The following is a 13,612-nucleotide window of genomic DNA, read 5'->3' on the forward strand; positions in this document are numbered from 1 at the left end:
CGCCGCAGATAGAGCGTTAGAGGTATAACCCGTTGCCTTTAGCGCACGCGCTGGATACAGCGTGTTAGGTGTAAGGCGTTATAGGGCACATGTGTTACGTGAAAGCGTTACTTGTAACGTGTTAAACGTACCATTTGGTGTATGCGTAACTCGTTGCGCGTACAGCACGATACCAACTTACACGTAACGTTCGCTACTACACTTTCGCGCCCCCACGCCGCGTCCCGATGCATTCCTCAACAATCCGTCGTCTTCGACATGGCGGCAAAACGGGCCCCCCCTTGCCTCGCAACCCCTTGACCCGCCATAGGTGTTCGTCGGAATACCAATGAGGAATTCAGGAAGGCGCGGAGTCCCGTGCGGCGGCCATCTGTGCCTCGTGGGTGGCGCCATTCATGGACAACATGGGAAGTCCGGCGTAGCGGCACAGCAGCGGCTCCGTGTCAAGGCAACACGTGGGACGGCCGTTCGCGGGTAGTGCCAAGTCCAAGACGCTTTTTTACTTTTCTTTTTTCTTTCTTTCTTTTTTTTGCGCGTGTTACGTGCTGCGAGACACCGGAGGCTATATGGGAAGTAGACGTGTGTGTGTGTGTACCTTTTCACGGTGTATTCCTCAGTCCTATTTCAAGTAAGGCCAAGCCAGCGACAGTTCAATAAAAAAAAAAAAAAAACTTTGTATTTGTGCTGAAGAAGCAAGTTTTTTGCTTCTTCATCATGCTTGCTTTTTAATGTTTTGTTTAGTGATTTTTAACGAAACCCCCGTCCCAGACAATTTCTCGTCCATCCGTCTGTCTGTCCTTGAAGTCGTGTGACGCCATGATATCACGCGCGAGACCATGACGTCACGTCACAGAATCACGTGACGTGCCATCGAGTCATGTGACGTTAGGTCACGTGTTAGCGGGAAAATTGGACCTCACGCGCGTGTTTTTACTGACTCCAGAGCTCTCATCATCATCATCTATTTATTTTTTATTTAATTTAATTTTTTTTTTATTTATTTATATATTATTAAATTTTTTATATAAGCGCCAGAAGTGAGATGCCCGCAGTGCCACATCCATATATTTTTTTAGATGCCATGGTATTTTTGGGAAGATAACAACATGATAAAACGTCAAAGATTGTCTTACGAAAAAAAAAATTTTTTGATTGGCCAACCGAGATTGTCTGTTTTAAAAATTGGCATAGGCGGCAAACATTGCGGGCATTTCACACTCGTGATCGTGTCGTGCTGCCTAACTTGAGCCGTTAGTGAGGTAAGCGCTGTTCTCGGTCTATAAACCAACGGCATTAGTTGGCACCGTACACTCGCAAGTGCGATCAGTTTGATAACTATCATAATGTATTCAGCTGGCAACGACGTAAACGCCACACGAATTCGCCGCTCTACGTTCGACAAGGCCAGAAGAAAACGACTGATTTTATACCGTGGGACAAGAAACATTCTTTAGAAATTAAAGGGTAAGAGACAGCGTCGATTAATATCGGAGTAATTATTAGGCTAATGGTTATGTTCGAGGAAACGGTGTCGAACCAGAGTAGGGCGATCACTCTAAACCTTGTAATTTTTAATACCAATTATTTTCTACTAGACATAACATTTTTTTTTTTGGATTCTTAATTTATAAATTATGTAAATCGTCTTCGGTGTGTTAGTCTCACGGTCGGAACAAGAATTTCAATAAATCATTGCAATCCTTTTTAATTTTTTTAATATATTCTTATAGGTTGTACTGGTCTGCTAGTACTCAATCTGCGGGGTTCTCTGAACCCCGCAGATTGAGACCGAAAAACACCGAATCTGCGGGGGAAAAAATAAACCCCCGATTTCGAAGAAAAATAAAATATAACGCCCGTTACGTATACGCAACGAACTCAAACGTAGTCGAGACCTCGGCACCTGGCTTGAGTTGCCGGTCAAAAGAAACCAGGCGACGTCCTCCAATCATCATCGGCGCAATGTGGGCAGGAAATCACGTGGTGTGCGCAGAAGGGGCAAACGACCAGATGATTAGTCTAGAGCACGTGGGTGACACGAAGCGTTTAGGGCTGCGCGTAGGAGCGTGAGCGTTTAGCGAGCACATGTATGACCGGCGTGGCGATGACTCCCATGAGAATCTATGCGCAACCAGTGAACACACCTGTGCTTCTTTACGTGTGTACACCCAAAAAAAAAAAGACTAAATTAGTGTGACTCCCCCCCCCCCCCACACACACACACATACACACGTATTTTTATTTATGATGTATGATGAATGATCAGTCACACTGTTTCTAGATCATACGTATAAAACGCATATATTACCAGAATTCCGTGCTTTCGGTAATTACCGATAAACCCCGAAAATTAACCCGGTATTCGCTGTAGATGCATGATGACAGATTTTGTGGAAGAAAAGCAGACAATTCTGTTATCAGGAAGAAACGCGCATCAAAGTCGACAGACTGTCATTGTACGATGTGTTTGCAGTGTAAACGCGGCTCCAAAGCCCCCCCCCCCCCCCCCCTCTCTCTCTCTCTCTCTCTCTTTTGCGACGCTTGTTACCGTAAGTCTTTTTTTTTTTTTGTATTTTGTGTAGAAAATTGTGTGTGTGCGTAGAGATGTGTGGAGGTAAGGGGGGGGGGGGGGGGGGTTGGATTCAGTGTTGGAGGGTGTCTCAGCTAAGGGGCTGTTATGTGTAACTTCAAATCGCGGGTCACAAGTATAGAGCGCTGTCACATGCGCAACGATGTTGTCAGAGGCGTTCACTGACCTGGTAGACTGGATCGAGGGTAACTCCAGACGGGGCACCCGGCGCTCCGAAGGTCAATCAAACCCAAGATGGCGGTTGTATCACCACACCACACGCCGCAAAGTAAATTAAAATAAAAAAAAGGAACAAACACACGAAGAAAGGAAGAAAGAAAGTAAAAACGGCCGGTTTGTAGCAGAAGAGCAGAGACGGAAGGAAGCTGCACAGTTTCCCAGCTTCAGAAAAAATGTTTGTCAAAGGCACGCTTCAGTAGAGGAATGAGCGAGAGTCGCCTTCTTCGAAGTGAGAAAAGCCGACAAGAGGACGTGGAGGCGTCCGAGAAAGTCCCTTCGAGACAAAAACAAACAAAGAAACCCGCAGCAGCGCACAACACCAGCAACGAAGAACGTAGCAGTGCGTGTGCGCGGGAGTTCGGGTGTAGGACGAATGCCCACGTGCCCGTTTTCTTTTTAATCTCGTTTTTAATTTTTGTCTCTTTCTTTCCTTTATTTCTTTTTTCTTTTTTGGAGTGCCGGGAGCTCAGGAGTGGGTCGCCTCACGTCGAGGCTAAACTCCGCTCAACCTATACGCCGACAGTGCGGTGGAAGCTACGAGCTCGCCCGACCAATCAGTCGCCTCCTTTTTGTCACCCGACCCCGACCTCGCTTTTTTCGGACGTGAGTGGGAGCCGGAGAGAGTGATCACGTGGTCAAAGGTAGGCGTACGATTGGTCCAATAAGAGCTTAGCTTCCGCCGTACACTGTCAGGTTAGGGGTGGACGCAGTTTAGGCGGGAGCAAGAAGGCAAGCGGTAAAGGGGGGGGGGGGGGGGGGGGGGGGGGGGGGCACTTTTAGAACTTGGCACCGTGGGATGTGAGTTGCCGCTTTGTTTGCCTCTTTTGTTTTCTTTGTGTGTGGATTGTCTGTTGCTTCTGGCCGCGCTCGAGGCTAGGGCTCCGGCTTGCGAGTGGATTCGTGCGCTGCCCTGCCTCGCCCTTCCCTCGGGGTGAGGAAGAGAGTTCACTTCCGGTATGCCTATAACCCTGAAACCATTTCGCTAGATCCAGTTTCACCAAAGGGTTTCGCGAAACGTTTGTCGAACCTGCGGTTCGACTGGTTCGAGAAACCTTCGAACTTTTGGTAAAATCTAGGCTTTCAAATAGTTTCGCCCGAATTTCTTCGAAAAAGATTTGAAAATTTGCAGAAAAAAAAAGAAGAAAAAATTATACGTTATGTTGTTTTATATTTTACGGAATATAAAGGGCAAATGCTTAAACTTTTAGTGACTTTGTTCGCTAAAGCGCCGTTCACAAATATGCAACCGAGTAAGACCGAGAGAGGCCAGACCGGTTTTTAGGCCTTTTTGCGACGACTTAAGGCCCCTTGACACACGTGCAACCGAGTACGACCGAGAGAGACAAGACTGCTTTTTAATCCTCTTGCGACATCTTAGGACCAGCTCCGCAGCAGCGCACCCGGTCCTAAAGGCCCGTTCACACTCTTGCAACCGAGTACGACCGAGAGAGACCAAACCGGTTTTTAAGCCTCTTGCGATCTCTTAGGACCAGCTCCGCTCAGCGCATCCGGTCTCAAGAAGTCTTTCTCGGTCGTACTCGGTTGCAAGAGTGTGAACGTGCCTTAAGACGTCGCAAGAGGCTCAAAACCGGTCTGGTCTCTCTCGGTCCTACTCGGTTGCAAGTGTGTGAACGGCGCTTAATTTTATTTTCCAACCTTACAAGTTATAACTTATAACTTATTAGTACGATTATGTGCCTTCGGAGTTTATTTCTCGTGAAGTTCGGAGGGTGTTATCTCGGAGTATTTGCCGCTTAAAATTCGGTGATTACAGAATTTATTTTTGATAAATTCCCAATTCTCGAAATCCGGAGTTTATTTTACCGCGTTGCCAACTTCTTTTTTTAATTCGGAAACAAAATAAATAAAGTCCGGGTACCATAACCCGTTGTCCTGAAGGAACCTGGATGAGCTCTAGCTCACAAAGTTTATTTGTAAAACACGCGTCTTCTGAATCTGAATTGACAGAAACTTTACCGGCGACTGCTTCTCGGATGTTCCCCAAATTTATAAAAAAAAAAAAAAAAAAAATCAAGACGAAATCTTAGTTATAAGGCAGCAGAAATAGGCCTAATCCTCGAATGTATAGCGTCAGCACAGTATACTAAATTCTCTTGTTCGACGCCAACCTTCACCAAATTCATCGCGATTACACGTGTCCGGAGACAGCTCGGCGAATGGGGTGGCTGGAAAGATTAATTGACTGATTGATTGACTGATTTTTAGACACGAAAAAACAATCTGCGCTTTGACACTGAACATGGTCAAACGTCACGTTCAGTTACAGCGCAGAATATGTTTTTGCGGTCTAAAGATATTTTTTAACCTTGTCGTTCGCCGAACCCTCTCTGTAGATTGCGGCGATGAACTCTCCCGAGAGCTTTGCAGGAAAGTATACATAGACACTCCACACTTCTACAGAGTGTGTGCACGTTGTACGCCGGTTGGCAGCAGTGTCGAGTCGTGTTTATTCTTTGACGACAACGCCGTTAACATATGTCGTCCTCCTTGACAGGGCCCTCGCAATGATAAGATTAGTACTCATGTTTACACCAGTATTTTTTTCTTCTTTTTTTATATATTTGACGAGACTGAGTAGTAAATAAAAGGTCGTCAAGCGGCTGTCAAACGAACGAGAAAATACCTCCAACAGAAGACCTCGGCGTTCGCTTCTCTATTGCGTTCTCTTATTTCGTTCAACGCTTCGCCAAATCGGCACGAAACGCTTTTCACCTCATTGTTTCCAATAAATGCTAACTGCCGCTTTTACCCTTACTACTATTATTACTGCCCCTTAGAGCACGCGTAGGCCGGAGTCCTCCCGACAGAGGACATAGACCAACTCAACTCTATGACGTCACAACATGGCGGTGGCGCAGCTCTGTCGGCACTGCGCAGGCGCAGTGCCCGTACGCGGTGTTGGGCAGACGAATTGCTTGCTCGTAAACAGTGTGTTGGTTGATAGCGGAAAATGTTTAGGCTTCGGAAACATTTTGGAGCACAACAAATGCAATCTGCACTGGAACAGTCAATGCGTAGAACGCAAGCTCCAAAAACCGCCCCGGTCGACACACACTCTAAAAAAATGCCCGTGCGTCTACTTTCCCGCACAACACTCGGACAGCCAATCACCTCAACTTACGCAGGCAGCCCAGCGAACGACGATGCCGACACAAATGTTTAAACCAAAAAACGCAGTCTGAGTTGTGACATTAAGTAATGCAAAACGTCACGCTTGCATTGCTTAATGTCACTACTCAGACTGCGTTTTTTGGTCTAAACATGTTTCGGCGTCGTCATTCGCTGAGCTGCCTCCGTAAGTTGCGCTGATTGGCTGTCCGAGTGTTGTGCGGGAAAGTAGACGCATGGGCGTTTTTTTAGGGTGCATCCCAAAGGAATTCACGTGATATCAGTTTTGATGAATTCCGACTCCCGGGACCTAATCGCCACGTTCGGACAAATGCTCTTCGTATTTCGGCCAATCTCGTCAGGTGACACAAACGCAGAAATGAAATGAACTGAAATGAACACGATAAAAATGTAATAAAGAAATGTTTGAAGCCACCGAAGAATGCAGCCTGCAGAAATGTTCTAACGCGCGAACAGGCCTTCATCATTCTAGGTGTTAATAATAATATTAATAATAATTTTTATTTGCGGTCAAAGTATATTACGGAGTGAGACTGAGGAAAAAAGCTTTACGAGTCTTCGCCCTTTTCCCATCCTTACAAAAGCCAGCAGGTTCAGTGTATTGTTCTACATAGAACTACGAAACATTTAATTGGGAGCTCCACATACATACGTAACTCATATACATAAGAGTATGATCCATGTAAGGCTAAGCATAATTACCAAGATTTTAAAACAAATACAACTACCACATTGAAAAAAAAAAGTCAACTTATAAAACACACTCGGATACATTTTAGTGATGATATTTTCAGTATTCAGATAAGTTAACACGCTGGGAAGTTTGAAGAATGACATCGGTTCGCAATACTTTGTTTTGTTAGCAGGAACCTTCCAGATGTCGGTGCTTCGTGTGGGATATATCGGTGATTTGGTTGTAAGGGCGCAAATTTAATAACGTCGCAAACATTGTTCTATAATTCAGATTTACAACTTATGCAAAAACGATATTTATATGAGACACTTACGTCCACCATATTTAAATATGAAAAAAGAGGGTTACTATGGTGATCGTATGAAACAATACAGGTCATTCGTATTATCATTTTTTTGTAACGTAATTATTTTGTTTAAAATTTAACTCGTAGCATTTCCCCGAACTAGCCGACAATTAATAGTTTATAACAGGAACGAATAAGAAATTATAACTAACTAATTTCACTTTTTTTTTTCTTTTAAATACGGCGCAAAGATTATGGCGTAATGTTAAAGCAGTTGGCTGGATCGATGTAGATGACGTAGAGAATGCAGTCCGCAGGCCTTGTGTCGAATAAACACCGTGCTCCGTGGAAAACAAGCAGGAGAGAGCGCCCCCTATAGGGCCTATTCACTGGCGGTCATAGCTGACCTCGCTGCTGCTTTCGAATCACCGGGGAAGAGGGAGAGAGGAAAGCTACTTTTGTACGAATTTCGAGTGAAAGTTAATCTTCTATAATCGTCTAGAGGGAGAATAGTGACATCTGGGGAGGCCTGGGACATACAAAGGAAAGTCCCGGTGAGAAGACAGTTTCCCCTTCCCCTCTTCACTTGGCATTGCCCGAGAGCCGACGGGAAACTCCTCCCGGGCGTGCGCTGTGAGCAGTTAGCTCAAATACGGCGTCCTCTCAAGGCGCCGCCATCTTGCTCGGCTGGGGTGCGCGTGGGCGCGGCCATTATCCATTACGACGCCTTAGCGAGGCTTCGTAATCGGATTATGGCCGCGTCCAAGAGTACCCCAACTGAAAAAGATGGCAGCGCCCTGAAGCCGGACTTCCAAACATGCATACATGTTTGCAAGTCCCGCCTCAGGGCGCCGCCATCTTGATCAGCTGGGGTGCGCGTGGGCGCAGCCATAATCCATTACGACGCCTTAGCGAGGCTTCGTAATCGGATTATGGCCGCGTCCAAGAGTACCCCAACTGAAAAAGATGGCAGCGCCCTGAAGCCGGACTTGCAAACATGCATACATGTTTGCAAGTCCGGCCTCAGGGCGCCGCCATCTTGCTCATTGGGGTGCGCGTGGGCGCGGCCATAATCCATTACGATGCCTTAGCGAGGCTTCGTAATCGGATTATGACGCGTCCAAGAGCACCCCAATGAGCACCCGGAGGCCGGACTTGCAAACGTGTACAGTTCGATGTCTTCGGCGTGTGACAGCGATGTTCGCTTATAAGCGGCACGCGACACTGAAAGCGAGCCGCGTTACCGGGGCAACGATCGGAGGACGCGGGAGCGTCCGTAATTGGAAGTGCGACGACTTCGCGCATGTAACGCTGATAGCGCTAAGAGCAGACGCGGCGGTGGGCCGCAGCAAGAGGCCGATAAGCGCGCGAGGGAACGGATTAACCCGGCGCTAGAGTGTGGGCCTGCGATTAGGCCGACGTCCGCTTATTCCGGGGGAACGGTCCAGGAGGAAGCACACGGCGCCGTATAGGTGCGGAACAAACAGAGAATCGATGGCCTAATTGGTCATCGATAGCAAATGGACAAAGACGAGGAGGGCCTTGACGGTTTTTGGCGCTACGTGATTAACATCATTTGATCGTACACCGTCGGCTGCAGTCGGAGTATGAACACCGTACCTCGAGTATGAACACGTACACCGTCGGCTGTTCATACGGAGTATGAACAAACCTATTATTAAAGGGAAACTGAAGCGGTTCTGGATTTTCAGGAAGAACACTGAAATCGTCTTCATTTGGCCTCCAGGATCATGCGTATCGCGATTATTTCTTCAATTGAGGGCACGGAGCCTGCAGAAAATGATTTCCAAAGAACCTCCGAATCCCTTCTTTCCCGGAGCGTAACGTCATACAAGGAGTTTTCGAAATCTCCGCTCTCGCGCATTTTCAGCGCCTATCAAAGCTATATACGCGCACCCTCGCTATTTTCAAGCTCGCATTTGCATAAGCTGCCCACACGAGCGACACGGGCTTGGTGGACGAAAGATTATTTTATGACGTAACGACTGGTCGGAAGTATTTTCCTGATTACTCGTGTCTAATTACATCTTTAAAAAAAATAAAATAAACCTGATATTTTGATTTACGGGATAAAAAGACTAGAATTCAACTCTAACACTTTTTTTTTCAATATTTTTGAAAACTTTTTTAAGCAATAACGTAGCCAACCTATTTTTTCAATAATTTATAATTTATAAGCTTTGTAAGACTCCTCTGCCACAAGGGTATGCCGAGTTCGTAGCAAAAGCTTGAAAATAAATCACATAAGAGCCATGGCTACGGGGCTACGCCCACGTCCGCTCTGGGTTTCATTGTATCCTGTCTTTAATGCCTACTGCCGAAAAAAAGAAAAGGACGATTTCGATTTTAGCCAATTGTTTCACTTATTTAACGAACAAACCATTCTTATTCGTGAATATAGTTTCGTTTGAAATATTTATAAATGTTTCAAACGACAAAAAGTCGTTAAGAGGACAAGTGAATTTACAGGGGAGGTATAGCCATTTATGGGAATAGCGGTCCACCCATATATGCTTTAGCCGCATATCTTATTAAGATCATATATCGGTAGACAACGGAAAACACTTACGCCACCAACGTCTAATAGGCAGAACAAGCGCGAATTTCTTCTGGCATCGCGCTTTACGAGTGCATCCTTTCAATACGAGTTGAGGAAGCCGGGCATAATGTCTAAACTCAATCTAAAGATTTGTGTCCAAAGAAACTTTTTTCTTGCTGTTTCTTTTTTTTTTTTCATTTAACAGTTTTCGCGGCTGCTCAGACAGTACCGCCATTGGCCTAATGCGATATTACGTAAATCTAACACTGGCATTAACGAAACCAATAGGAAACGCCGTGGCTCCAAAATATCTTAAGTCAAATGTTTCATAACTTAAACGTCTCGCGAATCTACCCAAAACTAGGCTTTAATGTACCAAACAGTAACCATAACCAAAAACGCTATCTAACAAAGAAATAAAAAAGAGACAGTTTTGTTTAAACAGACGTTACCTTACACCAGCGCGACCTTGACGCGGGGATATCCGAGCAAAAAAGAAAAAAAAAAAAAAAAGACCTTGACGTATAACTTCCGCAACGAAAGCCAGAACATATAATAATAATAATAATTTTGTCTTGTTATTGCGGCGCTGCATATGGTAATTTATTCAAGCGAGGCAATGCGGGTGGTGTTTCAGCCTCTGGACACGTAAATTAAAAATAAAAATAGTCATCGAACGTGGACTTGTGGCGCCATCTAGGCATCGAGCCACAAAGCTTCGAGGCTGAGTAGGTTCGATGCTGCTTCGGTGACTGCGCGAGGACTTACCAGATGTCGCTCTTCATCGTAATCCTGTGTAGGATCCTCTTCCACCTGAAATATGAAGAAATCCTGATTATTTTCATCAAGAGACCACTTATCAACAGTAATAAAAGTAATTAAATCTTACAGTGATGACTAACCCTGCCAGAACTAAAGCAGCTTTAGAGGAACCATGGCAATAACTAATAGCAATGTTAGAGATCATAACGCTAATAGCACGAACATTTGGTAAATTATAAATCTTTCTACGTTCTAGATAATAATCGTTCCAGATAATAAAATATTGGGCGTGAACAATTCCGACAATGCCCGTGGTGTGGCTCCACCCTTCCCTTTAAGTTTTGTTTATACCTATACCGAATCACACAGATGAGGTTAGTGCTCGCGCTGCATAGGTCAATATAAAACTAAATACACAGTCTATTGTTCACATGCATATAAATAAATAAGAAAGTCACACGAAAAGAAAACAACGGATAATTATTACGGTATGCGTAAATATATGCCCGAGTCTTTTAGGCAAACCTGTTTATTCCAGTTATTCGCCACCCAATACTTGCGCAGGTAGCAATAGATAATTTATAAATAAATTCGAAAACCAATAAGTACTCTAATCTCAAATACTGTTTTACAGGTAATGCACACTGAATAGAAAATTTGGAGTTTCTCGATTTTGTCATTTTTCGAGTCGCGCGAAAGTCAAAATGATAAACTGCTAAAATCAACAACAAAAACACTAAAAAAAAAAAAAAAAAAAAAAAAAGCTTTGTGGAGCGTTTTTTTTGCTTGCCGTCATTAATTTATTGCGGTATGCAAATGATGAGGACAGTGAACACACTTTCGGAATTCAACATCAAAACAGAGCTAATAAAATAATAAAAGTGTAGGCCTTTTTTAATTTCTAGATTAATCGTTTTGGTATGAAAGAGTTAGTTCAAAGGAACTTGAGACTAAACTCTAATTCACAGACTTGCAACTACTTAGATCGTATAGGTTTAAAGCCTCTTGTGACTTCTTGTGACGACAAAAATGTGTGTCGACCGGTTAGAAGTTCACAAACATCAGTACTTTCTAAACATAGTACTAGCCGTACCCCCATCTCAGCTGCGTACAAAAGAGGAAAAAAATTCTGCGGTGTGACTATGTTTACAGTTGCCAGATCCCTCAATAAACGATGTGTTAAAAAAAAAAAGTTTTTTTGTTTTTTGGGGGGTTTGTGGCGGCTTACAACCCGGAAAGTCCGGTTTCGCCGCCTACTACAAATGGAGGGCAACCGGACTCGCCTTCTCCCATGGAAACAGATTAGTGTCGCAAGAAAACAGTGCCCCCCAAGAATGGCGAAAGGGCGGTCAAGGTCAAGGGAAAAGGGTGTGCGCGTGCGCAGACGCTTACTGGAAAAAGGTCCATTGCCGTACGGCGTTGGTGCTCTGTCAATGCGGGAAAATGCGAACAACACAAGAACAGCCGGCCATAGAAGAGTCGTAAAGCACGCGTACGTCGACCGGCCTCAATACACGCGCTTATTGTCACTTCGTCTATTGGGAGAGCAGCGTTGCACCCCAGGGAAGTCGCGAAATTTAGTAAAAATTTCAGTGAAATTCGATAAAAATCGACTCACGGACTGATAGTGTTATCCGACACAAGCCTTTCCAATTTCGGGAAACAAATATCCTTTATGAAGTCGTTTCTTTTAAACCTGATAAATGTATTGGCGATATTTACACGATATAAAAACAAACGTGTACGATTGTACCGATTCAGTAAATTTATTAACGCGAAACAATCAGACAATATACACGTTTGCGCACGCGCACGAAGGTCGAACTTCAATCGAACCTGTGTCGAACTTGGCGTTAGAAGTTCGAGAAAAGTCGAACCTGATCAAACTCTAAACCATTTCAGGCTCGAGATATCCCTGTTGCCTTACTCTGTGTGGTAACAGCTGCCAGGCCTAAGGATACTGACGTAATAAACATACAGCGTCGAATTAGTTCGTCGATCACTGGAGAGATGCAGCCGGCTGTAAAAATGCAGTATTTGTTTTTGAAATGATGTTTCGTATTCAAAGCAGACGGGCTTTGACAACGACTCTTTTCAAGCCCTTCAAAATGGCGCTGCTTTGATTTACGGTCGGCGTGACACAGCGGCTCAGAGACCAACGCCTATTTATTTATTTATTTTTGTAGCCGTTAAAAATTTGTTTTAATGTTTATACTTTTGCGCTAGAACCGGTTGGCGTCGCCTCTAGATATCTATTCCAATCGGCAGGAGACGCCACCTAGCGGAGTGCAGCTAGAAAAGAAACTTTATGTGAAGCCTCAACATTCGAGCAGACGTCTTCGGCATACCTCATACTACACTATAGCCAGTATAAGTTATGGCCGAATAAAGATACTTAAAAAAAAAAAAAACACGCCAATGTAACGTGGAGGTCTAGAAAATAAAAACAACAACCAAAAGACATTTGTAAACAAAAACAAAAAAATGGAAAACCGCTATTTAGTCAAAGGATGGTACTCGAAACGCTGATGTCTGCCTTGCGCTTATTTTTCACAACCCATCTACAAGAACGTCTAAAACTACTCCAGTCACGACTGAAAAAAAAAAAAAAAAAAAAAAGAAGAAGAAGAAAAAGAAGAAGAAGAAGAAGAAAAAAAACTTGTTTAGGATAATGAGTTGTGGTGCAGTCGCAATTTCTCAAGAGGCAAACCATTTCCATGTAAATCGCTCTTGCAGAACGAGGAACAATGTGACAAGTTGGCGCTAACGCATGCAGCTTGTAACGTTCAAGGAAGCGTCTGCTACCAATACAAGTTAGTTTTAAACCACCACTTCGTCGTCAATCTCCGCCTATAATCCCACATACCAGTTACAGTGACACAGGCACTCGCTTAGTGTATATGCTCATAAACGGCAAACAAGAAAAAGAACATGCAACCACTCAGTTCAATTTCGGTGACTCGGTATAAAACAGAATCCGACAAAAGGTGTTTTGTTTTCACCGGGACAGACGAAAACCCAGTTTTCTTTAAGACTACGGTACCGCCAAAGCACAGAAAACATGACTTCTTATATCCTTTTTTTTCTCGTTCAAATTAACGCGCGGTGTAGAATTTAAAGAAGGTTCGCGCCAGTGAACAGCGATTTCATCTCTGTGAAATAAACAGGTATTTATTATAGTCGGTGAATGGAAGCTCCACCGACCTCTTTCCACGTTAGCAGAGCGAACGCTGGACGCTGGAGAGGAGGTCGCCTCCTCTCCAGCGTTCGCTCTGCTAAAGTGGAAAGGGCTGGGAGGAGCTTGAACAAAAAATTCACAAGGTGTCTCTTATTTTATCCCTAAGACGACTT

At 44.4% G+C, this 13,612-nt stretch overlaps 1 protein-coding gene across 1 annotated transcript in view; it reads right to left on the minus strand.

The window, feature by feature from the left end:
* Positions 1–13,612, minus strand: part of LOC8036419 — a 243,659-nt gene that overhangs the window by 150,789 nt on the left and 79,258 nt on the right. Inside the window, exon 2 of the mRNA XM_042289137.1 lies at positions 10,268–10,312. Within this exon, the coding sequence (XP_042145071.1) occupies positions 10,268–10,312 (45 nt within the window). The remainder of the gene's footprint in view (positions 1–10,267; positions 10,313–13,612) is intronic.

The sequence above is a fragment of the Ixodes scapularis genome, unplaced genomic scaffold, assembly GCF_016920785.2.
Source record: "Ixodes scapularis isolate PalLabHiFi unplaced genomic scaffold, ASM1692078v2 PGA_scaffold11__112_contigs__length_91849675, whole genome shotgun sequence".
Lineage (NCBI taxonomy): Eukaryota > Metazoa > Arthropoda > Arachnida > Ixodida > Ixodidae > Ixodes > Ixodes scapularis.